The 20,375-nt window shown below is 39.2% G+C and overlaps 1 protein-coding gene across 4 annotated transcripts in view; it reads left to right on the forward strand.

Annotated features, from left to right (window-relative positions):
- Positions 1 to 14,315, forward strand: part of tango6 (transport and golgi organization 6 homolog (Drosophila)) — a 41,753-nt gene extending 27,438 nt beyond the window's left edge. For all 4 annotated transcript variants that reach the window (XM_069181250.1, XM_015368289.2, XM_069181251.1 and 1 more), the window contains exons 15-18: positions 405 to 557; positions 3,284 to 3,435; positions 7,817 to 7,930; positions 13,706 to 14,315. In XM_069181250.1, the coding sequence (XP_069037351.1) occupies positions 405 to 557; positions 3,284 to 3,435; positions 7,817 to 7,930; positions 13,706 to 13,882 (596 nt within the window). In that variant the 3' untranslated portion in view covers positions 13,883 to 14,315. The remainder of the gene's footprint in view (positions 1 to 404; positions 558 to 3,283; positions 3,436 to 7,816; positions 7,931 to 13,705) is intronic.
- The last annotated feature ends 6,060 nt before the right edge of the window (positions 14,316 to 20,375 follow it).

Raw genomic sequence — 20,375 nt, forward strand, 5'->3', positions numbered from 1 at the left:
TAGTTTAAAAATCAAAGTCATTTCTCAGGAAGACCAACCTATTGATCTATCTGTATTTCTTGACAGTCACTGTACATTGTAGTAATGGCTACCAAGTTTGAGGCCAAGCCCAGATTTGAGGCATGGAAGCAGCTGGTGATTGTGACGTGTGTTATCTGTGTATTTTACAATGATGACTTTGTGCACATAACATTTTTCAGTTTCGCCTTTTTAGACCATATGGCTTAGATGGACATTTGCAAAAAACAAAACTTATTGTCATTGATGCAATACTTTAAAAAGATAATGGTGATAGGCACACGCTGCTTGAAAAAGGGACAATCCTGAAACATTTGTAACTATTTCTGGCAAAAAATGGGAAATGCTTTGTTTGCAATGTTTTTTTCCCCCACTGTTCCTCCTAGGTCTAACGGTGCTGGCAGATGTGTTTCCAGACCAGATTTTACAGAGGCTGCTTGATGAGTATCGGGAAAGCCCTCCGGAGGTGAAGAAACATCGCTCTCTTGAGACCAGACTGAAGGTTGGGGAAGTTCTGATGAGGGCCAGCAGGGCGCTAGGTCAGTGAGCATGTGCTGTGCTTGAAGTCATCCTGGCTTGATCTGTTCTAAACATGGAAGAGCTTTTCGAGTGATGGATTAAATTGACTTCTGACAATAGTCTAATTTAAGAATGAAAAATCTTAAGTTTGAGCAGTAAAAACACCAATATTTTCAGTACTTTTGTATCAATACTTTGGTTTTAAGTGAAGTGGGCAATTGACAGAACAACAAAAGTGAATGAACAATTAATAAAATTATTGATCTAGCACTTTGGAATCATAATGATGGCAATAATCTCGTTAGCTAAGTAATACTGTAATGTTACAATGTTACATCCTTTTAAATGACAAATGATGATAAACATGAACGAAGTTTTCCTGTGGATGGAAAATAGCTAATCAGTGGTAACTGGCTTTGAAATCGGTATGCAAAGTTAAAACTGATGGAAGCAATGGAGGTCATGTCCTCACTTGCATGCTTGGTAATGATTAGTGGAGTGGGTCATGACAGAGACTTTCTGTGAAAGATGACTGAGGTCTTAACTGTAATGCACATTTCATCACTGAAGTAAACATGCAAAATTAAGACCCTTCTTCTGTTCTAATACTTTTTTTGTTTGGTCCTGTACAAAGAGGAAACGGATGTTGATCACTCGACAAGCAGTGACAAGCTCCTATTTTACAAGACAAATAGTCCGTTCTCAAAGTCGTTCACGCCTAGCAGTTGCTGTTTGCCTTTGTACTTGTTCCAAGAGTGGGTGACTTACTAGTGACGGAGACATTAGCCCAAAAAAATGTAGTGTTTGTTTTTTAGGTAATTCTATGTAATTCTGTTGGGAACGTTTTTTTTGGTAATAAAACCGGTTATGTAGGCAAATCTTGTTTCGGTGGTCATGTCCTGAACTAACAAGTGAGCATTCCGATTATGAGAATAGAAAATCCAGGGGTTAGAGTTCGAAGTTTGGGTGAAAAAGTACTCTATTTATATATACCATGTTCAGGTCAGGAGGAATAGGTGCCCTGGTTCACTGAAAATATTACAAGCACATGGGTACCTACAAAATCACAGGGGTTAGCTATCAAATCAGAGTGGTCCTTCTGATGTGAAAAAAGCCCTGGCAACGCTGGTCACCCTTGACCCTTGACCTTTGACCTAGACTTGAAGACTGATGTGGGAAGGTTCGAAAGGTTGGCCCTATTCAGCACTAGGAACCAAGACGTCTAAGGAAAAGCAAGCTGATCCTGGAAGAGGTGCTGATGGACCAGATGGAGCAGTCAGTAGTGCCCTTCCATCTCAGCCCGAGTTTCCAAAATAGTGCCCCAGGATGGGAACCAGGGGCTTTGTGCTGTATGAGCTGCCATCCATTGGATAAGATGTTAAACTAAGGTCCTGACTACTTAAGAGTAGGATTGTTACCCTGGCTTCCTGGACATTTTCCCACCAGTGAGTTGCACAATGTAGCCATCTGAGGTTCATCTTCAATTCAATTGCTGAAGCCAATTGCTGAAGCCACTCCTCACTCCTCTTCCTGATCTGCTGTGTAGTGAGGCTTTCCGCATTTAAATTCTACTTTGCATTCCTGGTGGAAGCTGAGCTCGTACAGTCCCTGCAGCATGGCGAACGCTGTGAGATCTACTGGGATGGAAATGCAATATATTGTACTGTAGAAGTGCAAGGATTTATTATTATTAGTTGTGTTGATTTTATAATAAATAGATCAGCCTATATTCAAATAGAGTCCCTTTTCTGGTTAAGTCATTATTGACGTGGTGTAGCAAATTAGTTGCGGAGTCTTCTCAGCCTTCAATTTTCTGACTGATCTTGAGAAACCTTAAAGTCAAACCACACCTTCAGACATGAGTTTTGAATGTTAAGATTTAAGTGCCCAAAGAATTAAAGCTGCTGCAGAGTTGCATTAAGTTTTCATATGCAAATGATGCCATTTCCCTTTCTTTCCTGTCTTCCTGGATGTCTCATAGAGTTATTGGCCTGGTGGGATTTTTAAACTGTGGAAGTGGGGACAAGTGCATTTTCCCTGCTGCTGTCACTGGCAAATGAATAAACTTTTTTCAGTGGTATTTCTTTCCAATCCTTTATAACTTAGTTCAGAAGTCTGTCCATAGCTATAATACACCAAGATTTCATTTGCATTCCATAAAAAGTTACGTTTTCTTGTTGGAGAGAATTTTAATTAAACAGCCTTGTCTGTTATTCAGTTCAGCCCAAGTTTTAAAGTTTTTTTTAAAATAAATATTGTAGTCTTTCACAGACTTTTAACGTAAAACACTTCAAATTTTCTGTGATACACAATGATGCTTGCATGCAGCTTGCACAATTTGTCAACAGCAATTAGCTAGTCAGCTTGTGAAAAGTTTCATTTGCGAAGTTGTGAAATTAAAATAGACAAGGGCGGTGTTGAAGAGCATGATGGTTGTATTTGTTGCTGTTCGTTACAGTATTGCAGCATCAGGAAATTAGGTAGCAATGGGCTTCGCTATAGGAATGTTGTAGTAACTGTAATCAAATGCTGCAGTTAATTTCAGCATAGTTCATAACTGGAAAGTACGTTTTCTACAACAGACAATGTATCTAAGGTCCAGTGCATTCTCCAAGTGTTGTAGAATATGAATTTGTGTATTCAGTCAATCATGCAATGTACAAAGAGAAGGAGGCTAGCCTAGTGAGAAGCCCAGGTACAAGTACCCTCTCAAACAACAAAACCGTGTCTGTCTTGCCCTGTCTAGGTGACCTGACGTGCCATTATGCAGGTCCCCTGATTCACGTTTTCCTGAGAGCGACGCGGGATGAAGACAGCTCCATCCGAGCCAGCAGTCTGTCGAACCTGGGTGAGCTGTCCCAGAGGCTCAACTTTGCTCTGGGGCCTTTGGTTCATGAGGTAAGGACTTTTTTGGGGTCCTCAATTATAATTAACACACAGTTGTGTTGAATGAATGTTATTCTTTTTTATTATTTTTTTTTAAAATAAAGCACAAAAAAAAAAACTTTCCCTGAATAGTTCATTCTCAAAGTCAGTGATTCATTGAATTGCTTCCTGGTGTAACCTGTAGTAGCAAGACTCTGTATGCTTGTTTCCAAATGAGTTGTTACTCAATGTTTAAGCCGACAGAGACTTTTAATTGTGCACAATAATTAATTGACAGATATTCAAATATTATCATATATATTTCTCTATGCAGCTGTGTATTACCGATGGAGTGATGGTAACAGAAAAGGCAATCAATGCCCAACCTTGACTATATTTCTTACTGAAAAGGTTCTACAATTTTGTGGGATTGCAAAATGCCACTGCACACCACTTCCCTTTCAAAGTTAATTTCCCATGCAGCACTGATTTTTATGGTAGGTTTTCATTAAAGGTTCAATATTTAACTCTGCAGGAGGGTATGAGAACATCTGAATGATTATTTAAAATAACCTGACCTTTAAGGCTTTTTGGATCCAGAAAAAGAATCCGGTGCCGTTTTGTCAGCATGGACTTGTAGGTATTATTGGCATTGCAGTGGTGGGTTCAATTTAACCTTTTCTACTCTTCAAACAAGTCATTCTTTTTTTAATTATGTACAGATATTGAACTATGCAGTGAGGCACTTGCAGATTTGTTAATGAAGAACTTAATATGGGCTTCAGCAGCAAAGTTAATACAACCTGTGCAATCCAACAAAGCATTGAGTATGTATCATACCATAGAAGGATAAAATTAGTATAGGAAATGTGCAACATTATTTTAATTACTAGTCTTTTCTTCTCTAGGGCAGACATTTTCTTGCAAACCTTTTTGGTAACACAACCAAAGAATCTCTTTTGACATTACATTCTTCATTAGCAAATTTAACAGCATTTCTTCCTGCAAATACTGTACTGCTGAAACCTTTCAATAACACACCTATGATTAAGCATGTCCCTAGAGGCACACTGAAATGTGTTCGTAGTCCATACCTATTTTAGGAATCTAAAACGAGTTCAGAATGTTGTATATTCTTATTTTTTAATTTGATATCGCTACACCTTTCTTTGAGCATTGTTTTGCCATTGTGAAGAAGGGTAGTTGCAACCTAAGTGCCTAGCTGAAGCTCTGTTAGCCGGTGTAATCACCATAATAACAGACTCCACCCCATGTTGTGTCTTGTATATACAGTCTGAAGTATATAATAGGATTTTGCCATCATCAGTGGTCAGTCACAAGCTTTGAGATTTAGATTTTGAATTATTTCAGAATCAAAGGCCTTTTAATCTCCAAAGGAGAGTGAAAATGTGTATGTTATTTTGGGATAATCAGTATATCTTGTAGATTGTTCTTGTAGAACATGTAGATTCCATGTAGATTGCCTGTGGAGAAGTTTTTTTTTTACATTTTACTTTCATGCTTTTTTATTCCTTGTCACATTTGCAAACTACTCTCAGCTAAGCTATTTTAAACAATTTCTAAAACAGTTTATACCTATGTCAACAACTATGGTCAAGTCTGTCTGCATTCAAGGACATCAGTGGAGCATTTTTCATGACATTTACTCTCTCTCACCTTCTCAGTGCACATCAACATCAGCATGCTGACAGTCTACACAGGTCTCTGAGCTGTCAGGCTGTATCGTATCTATATGACCTCCTAGCTGAAGTGAAATACTCACCTGTAATACAGTTCTTTAATTGAACCCCCAAGATCACTGGCTGTATTATTGGACAGTTAGAAAAATGCCATGACTTTTCATGTCATTTGTAATTTGTACCTACAAAGGGTACAGACACAGGTTTAATTTTAATTTTATCTGCCATGAAAGTTTTTTCAGAAGAGATTAATACAGAATACGCTAGAGGATGAGCAGCTATAACAATCCCTACTTCTTCACCTTCACACTTGGGCACATTTCTTGAACTCAGCAGTCCTGTGTGTTGCTGTGGTCCCTGGTGATAATGTTGAAATCAGCATCTCTGACTGGTCATAAACCCTGCTCAGTGCTGAACTCGAACTTCTCGTGGGTGAAAAGGGTCTGACTGTTTGTCAATAGCTGTGAAAGGCATGGTTATCTCAAAATAACAAGGTCTGTTCTGGAAAGTCCTATGTACAGATAATCTGCACTCTTTGTGTTATATTACCATGACTATGTGTAGTACATAAAGGTGGATCATCCAGGTGGATGCTGCACATTGGTGGTGGTGGAAGGGAGTCCCCATTACCTGTAAAGCGCTTTGAGTGGAGTGTCCAGAAAAGCACTATATAAGTGTAAGCAATTATTAATTATTATTATTATAAACATTACATAAAGACATCCAGCATTTCTTTGGAACAAAACGAGATTCATATGTTTATCAAAACCAATAAACCACTTATGGATTTTCTAGGGATTGCAGTGATGCTCATAACAGACAAGAGAGCACAAATGAAATTTATCTGAACTCATTCCTTTCTAGATTGTGGCTTAGTTGAGGGGTAACAGCAGAGAAAGGTGACTTATTTGTACTATTGCAAAACATCTCTTGTACTACATTACTGTTGATAAAAGTACTCATTCCCATCAGTGGAATTTAAAAAACAATAGAAGAGTGATACTGTCCAAACCCAACAAAGAAAAGAAGTGAACATTTCTATACCTAGACTCATGAGTAATTATTTCCAGCTTTATCCAGACAAAAGACTAGTCTGTGTCCATTGTTGGTCTTAGGCAAGATTTGGTCTGACTTGTAGTTTGTGTCACAGTGTGACTGCAGGGAAAAAATAAGTATTGTTGGATTATTCTGTGCAAGTCTGTGGCATCCTTATAAAACAAACTGAAAGCTGTCATTAGGTAGACTTTTGACTTGTTCATTTTTTACTATGATATGGTAAATGTTTTTACATTCTGAATTTGCTGTTGTAAAATGAAAGCAATTTAATATGTACAGTATGTTTGTATTTACCTTTGGGTTTTAATAAAACAGCTCTGCTAGCAATGTTATAAGCTTACCTCTCAAATTAAACATGTTTTGAAAACAGCATTTATTATCCTGAAGTGTAAAGTAATGACAGGAACAATGGACGTGATATAAAGAGTTGATTTATAGGAACGTCGGTATTTTCGTTCACTTTTTAAAATGAGTGACCAGTGGTGAGGGTTACACGTTATGCTGGTTAATTTACTTTCACAGATATACTTCCAGTGTTTTATCAACATGGGATGCACATATATCAAGACATCACTTTCAACATGGGATGCAATAAATATGAACGTGGTGCAATATTTGATGCAGTTATAATTCAACATTAATACACCTGCTGTGGCCTGGTTTCTCTTTTGGAAATTTTGTCCACTTCCTGTTATCTGCTTGAGGTTCTTCCTAATTATAATACTGAAGCTTCTGAGAGGAGGGACAGTTAGCTCAGAAATTAAATTTGCAGTCTTATAAAAACTGAAAGGAGTCAAGTGGTTTACTGAATGGGAATTAAGGTACTGAACAAGTGGCTCTTATTCACTGTAAAGCACACGGGCGGCCGTAGAAATCCAAACTGGCGTTGCCAGCAAAGCTGTCTCCAGTGATTAAATGGAGACACGGGCTTCTGTCAGCAGAAGTGGGATGGAGTAGAGAGTTTAATAAAGACAGGCTTCATTGATAGGGGGCTGCCCGATCATTGAATGAAGCGTTTCATGTGGCCTGATGCAGGGGGGCGGAGGAGTGTGAGAATTGAACAGGCTGCGCCTGCAGTGAATTGTGTGTATACTTAAGGATACCAACCTAGGAAGTGTTGGCCTTTCTTTCTGAAGTCAGAGGCCTGCGAAGGAATTTTGTGTCCCGGGAAGATTCTAAAAATAAAGCCACGTTGCTAGGGATACTAGAAAGCTCATGCAGATGGTCCTATAACATACAGACTAGCTCTCTGCAAATTATTGAGCTACATTGATAGGGCTGCTTATTTATGAGAAGGAGCTGAGTAACAGTCCTTACTGTTATTTCATTTGAAGAGTTCATTGATTTAATTTTCAAGCAAAGTGCAAGCTATTCAACTGCATCTCTGAATATAGATTGTGAATACCAACATACTTGTTTTTAAATACTATGTTATAATAAAGCCTGTAATAAAGAAAAATCAGTATATACAATATTAAAAGGGTTATTTTTGAATTTGTTACCTTAAAAAATGTATTGAACTCTCATTTTTGTTTGGATTTATATAAATATATATTTTTTTTATTATCTGTATTAAACCCACAAATCTTGAAAAATACTAAACTGTCCTCTATGATTCAAAATTGTAACTGTTGCCATCACTGTTTTGTGTTCTGCAGTTGTGTTCGTGTTTAACTGCAATCATTAGGACAGATGGGGAGGCCGAAGTGCGTAGAGCAGGTGTTCATGTCATTGCCCTTCTCCTGAGAGGACTGAGTAACAGGGCCACAGAGGTAAGGAGATTCCCAGCTGCCGCCTGCATTTCTTACTCATCAAAACATAAAACAAGCTCTTTTTAGTTTATGCTATATTGCAGTTTCAGATAAAGGGGCGCACAACTAATTCTTTTATTTTCAGAATAACCGGACAAAGTAAATTAAGAAATTACTGTATATTCAAAGAAGCAACATACCAGTATTTTAGAATGTGGCTCATAAGTCTGATAGGAAACACACACACACTTGCATTTCTGGGATGTGCAGACTTTCTTAGGAAAAAGACAGCATACCAAGCCTCACGAGGCTGTGTGAGGTGCCTTTTTCCTTGGTTCCTTTGATTTATCCTTTAGGGAGTTCAGGGAAGCCCTTTATTAGTGGTCAAAGTGAAAATGAGCAGAAGTGTCCCCAATCCAGTCCTTTCATGCACTTTATCTAGCTCCAGTTTGCTCCCAGTTTTGTGTGGTTAGCGTCACTTAAAACAGTTCACACATTTGACTCTATTCTAAGGAAGCATATTTTTGACACTCCTACTATTGAGTGTTGGAGGTGAATTTTCATGGTCCATGTTTTGAAAAATCTTTACTTGGCTTTAATGGCTTTAACTTATAATTTTGAGTTGAGCGTTTCCAAATCAGACTGTTTGTAAGTTTTTGTTTTCTTTGTGTACTGAAGTGTTTGTTCGAAATGAATAACGGGGTTCTGGGGCTTGCTATAGAAACCTACTTAAGTGCCACTGTTGTTCAGAACTCAGACATCATGACTTTATTAAACATTTGTCACCCGGGCTGTCAAATATATTCTGTACCTTTGTTTTAACTGAAACAGTTTTAGTCCCTTTATCAGCTTCAGGTCAATACCTGTCAAAACTGTTTGATCCCCATGGTAAAAGACAGGTACTTAATGTTTTTCACTCTTCATCTTGACAGTTGTGGCTGTATCAGGCTTATGATGGGGAGGGTAAGTTGAGGTTTTAGCTAAAATAAGCATTTGAAAGTTGACTTTCCTCTAGGTAACAGTGCCTGGGAATGGAAATATATTGGATGTCAATTCAGTTTTCAGATATTTCATTACATGCTGTACTTTTGAGATCCTCTCCTTCAGAGTCAATTTAAATGTGGACTTATACTAAACAGCAAAGGCAGACAATCAGTGCCTTAATCTACATTTAACCCAAGCCTTATAGTTAGTTTTAGAAAGAAAACTACACCCCTGAGAGAAATGTGTGTGATCTCAATGTAACTTAGTGTTTCACAAGATCAAGTTGTGAACTGTTCAGCCAGGAAGTGTCATCTATGGACCAGTCTTTGAAGTGGAGAATTTGGAAATCTGTGTGATGCAGTAGTTGGGATAGTTATTGGTGATCATTTCCTGCAAATGAAAGCTGTATCCCACTGAGATCTTTGTATTTATGCTGTGATGATTCGGAAGTGAGTCAGGAGACTGTGTGTTTGAAGGTCGGATGTAACACCACATTTAGCTCTTCCCCAGGCCTAAAAATTAAACTGTTAACCTTGCAAATAAGGTCTCTTGACCGAAATTTTGGCACCTGCTTAACCATACTCCCAGCAAGGTGCCCTGAAGGATAGAGGCATTGATATAACTTGTTTTCCCAGACTTTCAATTCCTGTATTGCCAAAAAATGGTTCCAACTCCCTCCTTGAACTTTAATGACTCACTTTCTGTTGGAAACCAGAAAGGTATCGCACATCCAAGACATTTTTTGAAGCAGACTAGTGTGCACCTTGACATCTGGGATGATGATTAATGAAGCACAGGAGGGAGAGGCATGAGAAACCAGGTCTCAGGTTTTAATTTTCCTGGGAAAGTGCCTTTTGTGGGGATGGGGGTTAGACAGGTTGGATTTAAAGGTCTATGGGAATTCCGGCAGTTTCCAATCTTCAAATTCATGATTCAGTTCTGTCAGTTGATCGTATTTTGAGCAAGCCAGAATCCATTATCCTAAAAAAGTACACAAATGAAATGGAGAGTAAACTTAAGCCAAGCCAGAATTGTTTTTTAAACCATTATTGTCTCATTTCCTTATTTGTGTTTTTCGTAAACACACTATAGCTTTCATCCTTCTCTATTTGTAGTTGACTTAGCTGTGCATCTGTCATGTGAGCCGCCTAGGGAAACCGAATAGCCACATGTGCTGTCACAGCCTAATGTATGCTTACCTTAATGTCCGATTGTTCGAAGAGGGCTGTGAGATATTGCTGACTGATTCAAACAAAAAGACGTAAAATTATGGAACAGTGTGAAAAGCAAGTCCGGATGTGTTGTATAGTGGGATTGACCAGAGAGGGTTGAGACCAGAGAGGGTTGAGACTGCCAGGGGGTACAGTGATCGAGTGGAAGAGTGCAGGAGAAGGGGCAGCGCCTGCAGATGCCAGCATGCTTGATTTGCCTGACTAGGGCGTTCTTTTGCAGGGCTGTTTACTTCTCAGGCTGCACAGGTTACAGGCTTTCGGTGATGCATTAATTGCCAGAAGCATTTGGGAACACCGGACCATTGTTATATGAGCTGTAGTGTGGATAAACCAGTGTTAACTCTGATCCAACTGAGGAGAAACATGGCTGTGTTTATAAACATACAATGCCAGTTTGAAATGAGTTAATATTCAAAGGTAATTGCACTGATACTGAGTACCCTTTTGCACGCAGCTGAAAGTCTTGAATTTGAGTGCATTGGGATTAATTTGGGCCTTTTTATTTTGATCGTTGTAGAATTCACCAAGTAAAAACGCAAGTCCACAGTCAGTATACATTTCAGTTTACATGTCTACAGGTACAATACATTCTCATGCCTCATAAGAGCTCATAAGCCTCATAAGAGCTTGCTCTTGGCTATTATTTTTTGTTTACATTTCACTACAGAGTTGAAATAATTGAAGTAATGTTTTGTTCACAAGTTAGTGCCTACTGGGATTTTGTCCGCTGCCGGGTATATCCGTGCTGGTTGAGGTTACATACACCATCACTCTTTGTTGGTGGCAATCAGCAGCATGTTCTCCTGTGGTATTTACAGCTGTTAGCCTTTGATTGGCTGTTGTCTTTCTGTACAAGGGAACCCATATCATTAACTCGTGCCAGACTGTCGAACCTGACCTTTTTCAAGGTGTGGCAAAAGCAAAATTGCCCTCACATCCACCCTCATTGAAATAGTAGGAATGTCAGAGGGTTTAACGGGGAGACGAATAGTAAATTTATATTTACTTACTGATATTTTCTTTACTGATATTTATTGAAAAAGTTTTGGTCACTGGATGATTGTATCTTACATTACGTGACCATCCTCTTTTTAGTCGTTTCAAATGTCCTTAACTTAAACGCACAAAACTTTGCTGAAAATAAGTGAACTGTCTCCGTAGTTTAGCAAAGTGCCGTAGGATGTGTTTCAGGGCAGCAGCGTTTGGGTTTGTTTTGCATTTTAATTTGTCACGTTGTAGTCTTATCATGTCTCTCATCGCATGTGCAGTACATGTAAAAGGTTGCGTAAAGTGGAATGAGCCAAGTGGAATTAGTACGTAGTGTGGCCCAAGGTCTTTGATGGGAGGACAATAAATAATCTCACAAAATAATTGCCATGTTATTAATGTCTTGTTTTCCTTGCAACCTTATTTCGGTCTTTTCTTGTGACATGTTAATGTTCCACCATAATTTCCTTTAATTACCTTCCTTCGTCTGGTCAATTGTAAAGTTTTGCGTGAGCGTAAAAAACTAATCAGGCATCTAAACATTGCTTTAATAACATTTTTTCTTACTCAAGGGCATGTAAATGTCTATACAGAGGTTATTGTATAGAGAGCTTTCAAACCAACAGTATTTTATTTATGCATGTATGTTTTTAGAAAGATGAATATCACATTTTTTTGTGAAAGAAACACTCAGAAGCTCCCTCCCCCGTTTACACTTTATTAACTTTTATATCCCGAAAATGATGTACTTGAAGAGGACGTGGGATCGTCAGAAAAACACGCTGAACAAGATGATTAAAAGTTTTTGGATATTCTCTGGAAATGAACCTTCCAGCAAAACTTTATCATCCTTTGCAAGCGGTTTCTTGTAGTGACAGACAAAAACGTCTGAAATGAGTGCAGAATCTGAGATCCTGTGGCTTTGTTATCTTTGGGAGAGGCGATAAAATACTTGAATAGGATCCATCCTATTGAGAAATTAGATCAAAGCTTTCCTTCGGAAGACTCATTTGCATCCTTCTTTGCCACCTCAGTTTTCTTACTTTTATTTCTGATCTAATTGACCACAAATCTGATCGGATGGCAAATAACATTCATGCAGTGACTTGTGTGCTTTGTTTAAAATATTCATCTTTTCACGCTAACGATACTGAGAGACTAAGTCAGCGCAGAATTTGGGGATTGTGACTGTCCTTCTAACAGGTCTTGCCCATCTAAAATCAATTTTTGAATTGCTTTTAACTGGGTTATAAAATAATAAAAAAGGCCAAATGCATTTTCAAGCTAGCTGCTGGGCTTGTCTCATTATGTTATTATATTTGCAACTGCTTGTTACTATATTGTCCACTAATATGTGGTGGTTAATTCCTTGATCATGTTTGAGATCCCAAATTTGTCCTCACATCCTCAGCACATAATGTCAGAAATCTGTGTCTACATGTGTGTTCAATGTGTGAGGATGCAAAGGTTTTGCAAACCTTAGATTTCTGATGTGTATTCCCAAAGGTTGCCTGTAAGGGAAGACTGAAACTAATTTAAGGGGTTTTCCAATTGTTCTCCCGATTCAGGGTGGATATATTATAATCCTGTCTTGCAAAATTAAGTTTTTTTTTTTGTATACTTTTTTTTATTGAATAAAGTCCAGTTTATAAGGTGGCAGGGTGTGTCTGGTTCTATATGAAAAGGGGTATTGTCACTTAGACCTAGTTAAAACAGAAAAATGGACACAAAAACTAAACTTGTCATAGTCCTGTAGACCTATTGTACTATAAGGAAAGAAAACTGTTGTTTGACAGCCTTTTCATTTAAACATGGTGATTCCTTTCTCAGTCTCACAGGCCATGTAATGGAAACTGTCTCCCTTTAATTTCTGTGACTACAGTTTCAAAGAGCTGTTTTGACATTATAATAATGCACTCTTCCCTTTCTTCTTTATAACAGACTGTTTAATGACAATAGGGCATTACCTTTTGTTTTCATGGGAAGGAAGTCTGATAGAATGGTAACATTAGGTACAAGTGTTTGGCAGATTACTATTTAAATGACAGAGCTGGTAGCTTGATTTTGGTCTAGGAAATGGAAGCTAACAGTTTTGACATTGTGTTGTAGATTTTGATTAAATCAATTTCAGTTGGCAAGATATTGTACTGAGGTGACACCTGTGCCGATCCTCCGTCTTAATGTATTCTCATACATTTTGATTGAATATTTTATTGGGATTTTCACTAAGATGTTTTTTTTTTTTAACCTAGCCTCATTTCTTTTTTTTTTCCTCTTTCTCTTTCAGGAAAGTTCACAGAGACAAATCATTTAATTACAGTGGAAAATAGAAAAGTGCAGCAGGAGGATTGTAAGGCTTTAGTCATGGTAAAAGATGGTGGAGTGCAGTAATATGGACACATGGTATTTGTGGAAATGTAGAGTAAAGACATGGCAGAGGCTCAGAATCACCACACATTCTTGAAGGCTAATTTTAATATGGGATTCCTTTACAGTTGTTATATTCATTATCTCCTCTTCCTATCCTGTTCCATAGCTGAGAACTGTGAGAAATGTGGGCACTGACTTTCCTGTGCTTTCCTGTGCTCCGCAGGTCCTGAAGGACGTGCTCCGGGATCTGTACCGCACTCTGAAGTTCGTAGTGCAGAATGACCGTGATGAGGTCGCTGTCCTCCACGCCCAGCTGGCCCTGGAAGAGCTGGATGATGTCATGCGGAGGTTCATCTTCCCAGAGCAGAAACTGGAGAAGAAAATTGTAGTTTTGCCGTAAATATCTGGACCACATGCCGTCCTTTCGGAGCTGTTCGGAGCGGTTCTTCTTCTTGTGGCGAAGACTGTTGGTTGCCTGTGTCATTTCCGGAGTTTCTTGGAATGTGTTAGGAAGTTGAAGAGTCTATGGTGTTTTTTTTTTCTTTTGCGGGGGTAAAAAAGGGATTTCCCTAAACCATTTTCCCCAGTGCTTGTGTGACTGCCAAGAGGCAAACTGACATCTCCGCTTCCCTCAATCTACCCCCAGACAAGCTACAGTACAGGGCTTTTCACAGTTTAGTCAGCAGGCTGAAACTATCTCTCCACTTGCTTGTGTACATATAGGGTTTCAGAAATTTTGGAAAACTGTGACAGGGTTGACATCAGAAAAAATGTTTTATTAATTTTAATAAAAAAATATTCAGGAGTTTAAGTACTTCACTGTCTTAATTCAATTCCAGTGTAAGATTTTTTTTTTCTGATTCATTTTTTATGTGTGATCACCAATTGTTTTTGTTATACCTACCTAATTTTCGAAAAGCTGATTGTGTTTTTCTCGCGGCTACTAGATGAGAAAATGCTGGCAGACTCTTCGAACCACCTGTCTTTCTATAGGTCCCTCCCTTGCGCAGGCGGTTCAGTGATAATTGTGTGTCCCACACCTACAAGCACCCAGGTGGCCACAGGAATCTTGGAGAGCCGAGAGAGTAACAGTGTAACTTTCCTAAGGAAGTAGCTTGGGAGTTTGACAAAGTCAACGGATTTCTTCCGAATAAACAGTGAAACATGAATGAGGGGGCACAAATGGAAAACACAAGGAAGTACGTTTAAAACCAAGACCGGGGAATGCTTCTTTACTCAAAGGGCTGTGGGAGTATGGAACAAGCTACACAGCCATGGTGGTGAAGCTGATCCCCTTGTTGAAAACCTTGGATATATCAACTGCCTGCTCTTGTTTGTTGCACATCTAACCTTTCAGCTTATTCCGCACCTTACCTTTCTTAGGTGTGTCTTGCAAGAGAGAACCCTGACTGATTAATCCCATCCAACCCTCAACCAATCGCTCACTTCCGTTTGGGAAATTCTGGTTGCATTTGGCTAGTAAAATAATGATGATGATAATAATAATAATAATTATTAATAATAATTGTATACACTCAAAGCGCTTTACAGGTAATAGGGATCCCCTCCACCACCACCAGTGTGCAGCCCCACCTGGATGATGTGACAGCAGCCAGAGTGCACCAGTACTCTCCCCACACACCAGCTTTCAGTGGGGAGAAGAACAGTGATTAAGCCAGTTCAGAGATGGGGTTTATTAGGAGGCCATGATTGATAAAGGAGAATGGGGTAACACCCCTACACTTTTCGAGAAATGCCCTGGGATTTTTAATGACCACAGAGAGTCAGGACATCAGATTTATGTCTCATCAGAAGGACGGTGCGTTTTTACAGTATAATGTCCCCATCACTATACTGGGGAATTAGGACCAACATAGACTGCAGGGTGAGCGCCCCCTGCTGGCCCCACTAACACCTCTTCCAGCAGCAACCTTAGTTTTTCCCAGGAGGTCTCCCATCCAGGTACTGACACCTGCTGAGCTCCAGTAGGCTGCCAGATGTGAATTGCAGGGTGACATGGCTGCTGGCCAATAATATGCTGTAGTACTCTGTAGTAACTATTTTATGGTATAGAAGTCCTGACTATTAGAAGAAGGAAACTATAGCAGTTTTTAGGCTACTAATGGGCAGCTGCAGTGTTTTCCCTTTGACTTTAAGTCATTTGTTTTAGGATTTTCATCTGTTCAAAGGTGAACACTCATGTTGATCACCTAAATTCATTGCAGGGCTGAAAAACAATAAGATGAGGCCTGTTTCCATGTACATAAGCATTAATTACAGCAGTGATGTAGGTTAGTTATATTATTAATGTGGTGGCTTTTCACACACATCTCTGGGGACGTTGCCTGTGAACAAAAGCCCTTTCCAGTCTGTTAAAAACTTTTCTTATTGACCAGTTGTTCTCTGTTTTAACCTTTTTTTGCATTTGTTCAGCTCCCTGTTAACTGTTCACCCAAGTGGACTTTAAAAATCTGAACCACTTTTCTTAAGCTTTTCACCTTTTAGATCTTAACTGATTAAGTTGAGGGTCTTGAATTTTGGTAGCAGATCCCCTTGTAATCTTCTCTGTTCACGACTCAGAAGGTGCAGTTGTTTCAGCCTGTCAGTGTGCCACCTTCTTTTAAGCCTGAGAATGTATCAGGGTGCTCTTTTTTTTTGGACTGATTCCAGAAAAGCAATATCTTTCTTGATTTTGTGACGCAGTTCCAAGGAGAGTCTGTTCCTATGAGTAACACCTAAATTATATAATGGAATTAATACTTAATCAAAATGTTGAAGAGCAGGTAGCAGTTCTGAGCAATATGCATAACAACGTAACACTGTGTATTGTCACACCGTCTAATGTTGCCACTCTTATCCTTTATAAAACTTAAAGGTGGACGTCCGCTGCAGTCATTTTCAACTTGCCCACTTCCATGCAGTTGCAGTTTGTGCACGGTCTTGAGGTTACTCGGTTGCTGAAGAAAAAAGGCTGTTGTGATATGGAAAGGTGAACATGATCTTTAAGATTATGCTCATTCTCCAATCACATTTTGTTTTCAAAGGCAATGTAAAAAACTGTGCAGATGTCATCCTATTAGTCATTGATCTGTTCTCTGAAAGAAGAAGTCATCATACCTTTTTATGTGGAACCCGTTAACATTCTTGAATTTGTCAGTGGTTTGGGCATATGGAAGTGTGTCGGCTGTGGTAAGTTTCTTATTAATGAGCCATGAAAAAGCACGGATTGTGAATGCTGATGTGCTAGGGAAGACCTGTCCTAGCCAATCCCCTGGGTTCCCATTAGGCTCTGTTCCAGCTTAAGGCAGCTATAGGACAGCGATGTACATTCCTGGTCCTGTGGATTTTTTTTGTTTTTTTTTCAGATGAGCTATTAATGATGTTGGCTTTTTTCTGCCTTAGTTGCATTAGTTTTTTAGCCTAATCTTTTAAATGTTTTTACACCTTGTCCTCAGTTTTAGATTCTATTTTGGACATATTGCTGCCAAAAAAATATGTTGTGGAATTAATAAATGTTTCTTACTTCTGTCTGAACAACTAGCAGCTAACTGGTTGCCAATTTAGGTTGAACAGGTAAGGGTGAGGATTTTAGCAGAGTTAAATCTCTTGCAACAACATTTTAATTCTTTAGAGGTTCAGATGCTTAAATTTCAGACACATGGTCAATGAAACAATTTGTTTTTAATCCTGTAAAAGGTCTAATCTGTGAAAGAACACAAAGGTCTCAGTTTTAGTAATTCAAATAAAATGAATACTCGAAGAACATGGTTTTATGGATTAAGATGTTGTGTACCAGAGAAGGTAACAGTTAATCTCCAGAAAACAACTTAATACTGGGGCCAAGAGCATGTCTGCCATCTTTTCCAAGAGTTCAACATTTTACTGTAAAATGAAGATCTTTTATAAATTCTACTTTGGATACAAATAGTCTGATTAGAAGTCTTGCAAAGGCTAAAGGACATTTTGATCAAAAACAATCTAGCTTACAGTTCAGGCACATGGGAGTCCACCTGCCATGCGGCACATGCACCCAGTTCAGTTGGCGTTCTTTCAGGTTGTACAAGCTTGAAGCTCTTGGTGGGCAGCAGGTGTTAGCTTGAAGAGCTGGGGAGCTTCACAGTAATGGTGGACGGCTTCTCCATTCGGGTGTCATGGGTATTAATGACCTTCGAAGTCGCATTCAAACCTCTCCTGTCTTTTGAGCCCCACATGTAAATTTTGATTAAGACCTTTTTGACATCATTGGCCACATTAGGTCATTTCTATATCACTTTAAGGGCTCCCTCCCTGACACTCTTCTCAGTAAGGTGCAGTATGTCCACTACTCTTTTTAAATCTCAATTTAAAACTCACTCTCTTACAGTGTGTCCTCCACATTCTTGTTTCATTTTATTGACTTATTTTTTTCTCTTTTTCTGCTTCATCACTATGTGAAATATCCCTGGGTTTGGGAATTCAAATCCCAAAATTATTATTGAAGAAAAATAATATTTTATTAGCCTTTTAATTCCATGTTTATACAGATTTATTCAAAATAAGGTAACATGCACGTACAGTGGAAATCTTGCTCTGACGGCTTGTGGTGATAAAGTATTTTTTTTTCTATTTGATTATTTTCAGTACATCTTTATTGTGCTGAATGAACATTCTGTTGTTCGCTTGCTCGTAGTGGCTAATGTCTGCTCTGCGTTCCATCCCAGAACCCTGTGAGGCAGAACAAGAGAGGCAACAGCAGGTAATGTCAAGAGCCTTTTATAGCTGCAGTGCCTGGCAATTTCCCTTTAAAGTTCAGAGCACTGGAGTTCCTACATCTCCCGCTGAATAAGTGGAGGTACAGGCAGACACTGAATAACCTTGGGGACTCCCATGTCCTTCTGATGTTAAAGGATGCTGCTCTTGGCAGGATTAATACGACGAATCACTGATCCCATCTTCCAAAGCTGGAGCTGTTACTTTAATTATCATCCTGCCATGTGCTGCAGTTTCTGTGTTGTAGCAGGAGAGCGGGCAGCTGCATCCTTCCATTTCTGCTGAAGAAAAAAAAAGAATAAAGATGACTTAGGCACTTTGTATGAACTGAATTATGGGGATTTATTGCTGTGATGTAGTGATGGAGCGAAGGGAACAATGAGGGAACTTTGGACAAAGGCTTCTGGACTGGATTTCAAATAATAATGAAAGAGTTGGCGGTCTTTTCTCTCTCTCTCTCTCCTTCATCCCTCACGGACAAACTAGTGCCTTCAGATCCTCAAGCCAGGATCCTATTTTACCTTTTATGTCTTTAGGAGGAGGACGCGCTGGGTAATTTGGTGAATTGATGTGAAAATCAGTGGCTTCGGTGCTCCAGCAAACTGGACTGTTTTTTCCCTTCTGGTGCTACAAAAGAGATGCAGTGTGTTGCTGCAGCAGCAGCCTAGGCTGCTGCTTGAAATAAAAGCTTTCTCATACAGTACCTCAGTCCCGTTTGCATCCTGCTGGGCTGGCTCAACCGGGATGTTTCAGAAGGATGGATCACTCGCAGGCATGCTGCAAGGCAATCCCGGTGCTGAATTTGTTTTTTCTCTTTTTGCTTAAAGATTGAGTCAATGCCCTGGGTCTGGTTTTGCTCTGTACCCCCCTCCACCTCCCCCTAGTGGTACTGGGGTGCACTTGGATGAGGGTTCTGAAAAAATCTCCAAAAGAAAGAAATGTAGCCTGAATGGCTAATGCTACTCCCTGTGAAACAAGGAGATTTCTGTAAGCCGAACAAGTGCAAATTGAAACAGCAACTGCATCCCTGGGAAGTCGAAGGGGAGCCTTCTGCAGGGGGGAACACCGGAGGTATTGTCGTGCATTTGGAAGGTAAGGACAGTTTCCGAAATGGGAATCCCTTGTAAATCTGCCATTGCAGTTTTTTGGCAGAGCACTGTAAGAGGTGCATGTGTAGCCATGTGTCTTAAGAGGCGTGTTAAGTAAAGTGATGAAGGAAATCACAAAAGAGCAGCCGTGTAGCTCAAGGAAGCAACGCATAACTTTGCTGCAAGTTGCAACAGCTTGCAATGAATGGCAATATGTCTTCATGTGACTCGCTGTTAAAACGAGTCACAATACAAACAGAACAGCTTCTAAGTGTTATGATTAATAGGATACTATGCTGAAGTAAAGCAAAAAGGCACAGGTTTGTTAAAGTGAAGCCCACAAAGCTTCAAGGATTTTTTTTCTTAGATTTGGTAATAGGTTTTAAGGAATATTTTGTTATTACTCTTGTACGCATTTTCTGGAATGTTTTATTACATTTAACATTTTGCATGTTAGTGTAATATCAATGTATGAATGTTTAACCTTCTTTAAGAAAGTGAATTTGTTTTCTTATTATTTTTAAGTAATGTCTGTTCTGTCAGTGCTCACATGTAAGTTCTTTTGTTTGCCTCAAGGGCTTCCTACCAGATAAGAGGTGTTTATTCTTTTTTTTTTCATTCACTACTCTATAAGAGATTTATTTGAATTTTAGAAACAGCTGCTGTTTTAAAACAGTTCAGATGCCACTCAAGCGGTGTAACGTGTACCTGGACGGCAGTTGTTCACTTGAGCCAATTCTTGTGAATGAAGCTGGGAAGAATACAATGTCTGCAGCTGCTGCAGGATAAATTGGTTATCTGGCTGTGCAAAAGCATTGCAGCCAGAGAGCCCTCTGCTGGACAAAAGTAATAACACCCAGCAACTGCAACAACTCTGTATCGGAGATATTGTATAAGGCTTTGTTCAAGATCTCCTTTTATATGTCCTTTTAAAAGTTTTTAACTTAACCAAGACCCTTGCATAAATTAAAAACATACCTTCCCCAACTGGTTGCTATCAGCGTAGCAGAATCCCAGGGTTACTTTATCAGTAGTGCTGAGGATTTTAAACTTGTG

Source organism: Lepisosteus oculatus, chromosome 20 (assembly GCF_040954835.1).
Source record: "Lepisosteus oculatus isolate fLepOcu1 chromosome 20, fLepOcu1.hap2, whole genome shotgun sequence".
Taxonomy (NCBI): domain Eukaryota; kingdom Metazoa; phylum Chordata; class Actinopteri; order Semionotiformes; family Lepisosteidae; genus Lepisosteus; species Lepisosteus oculatus.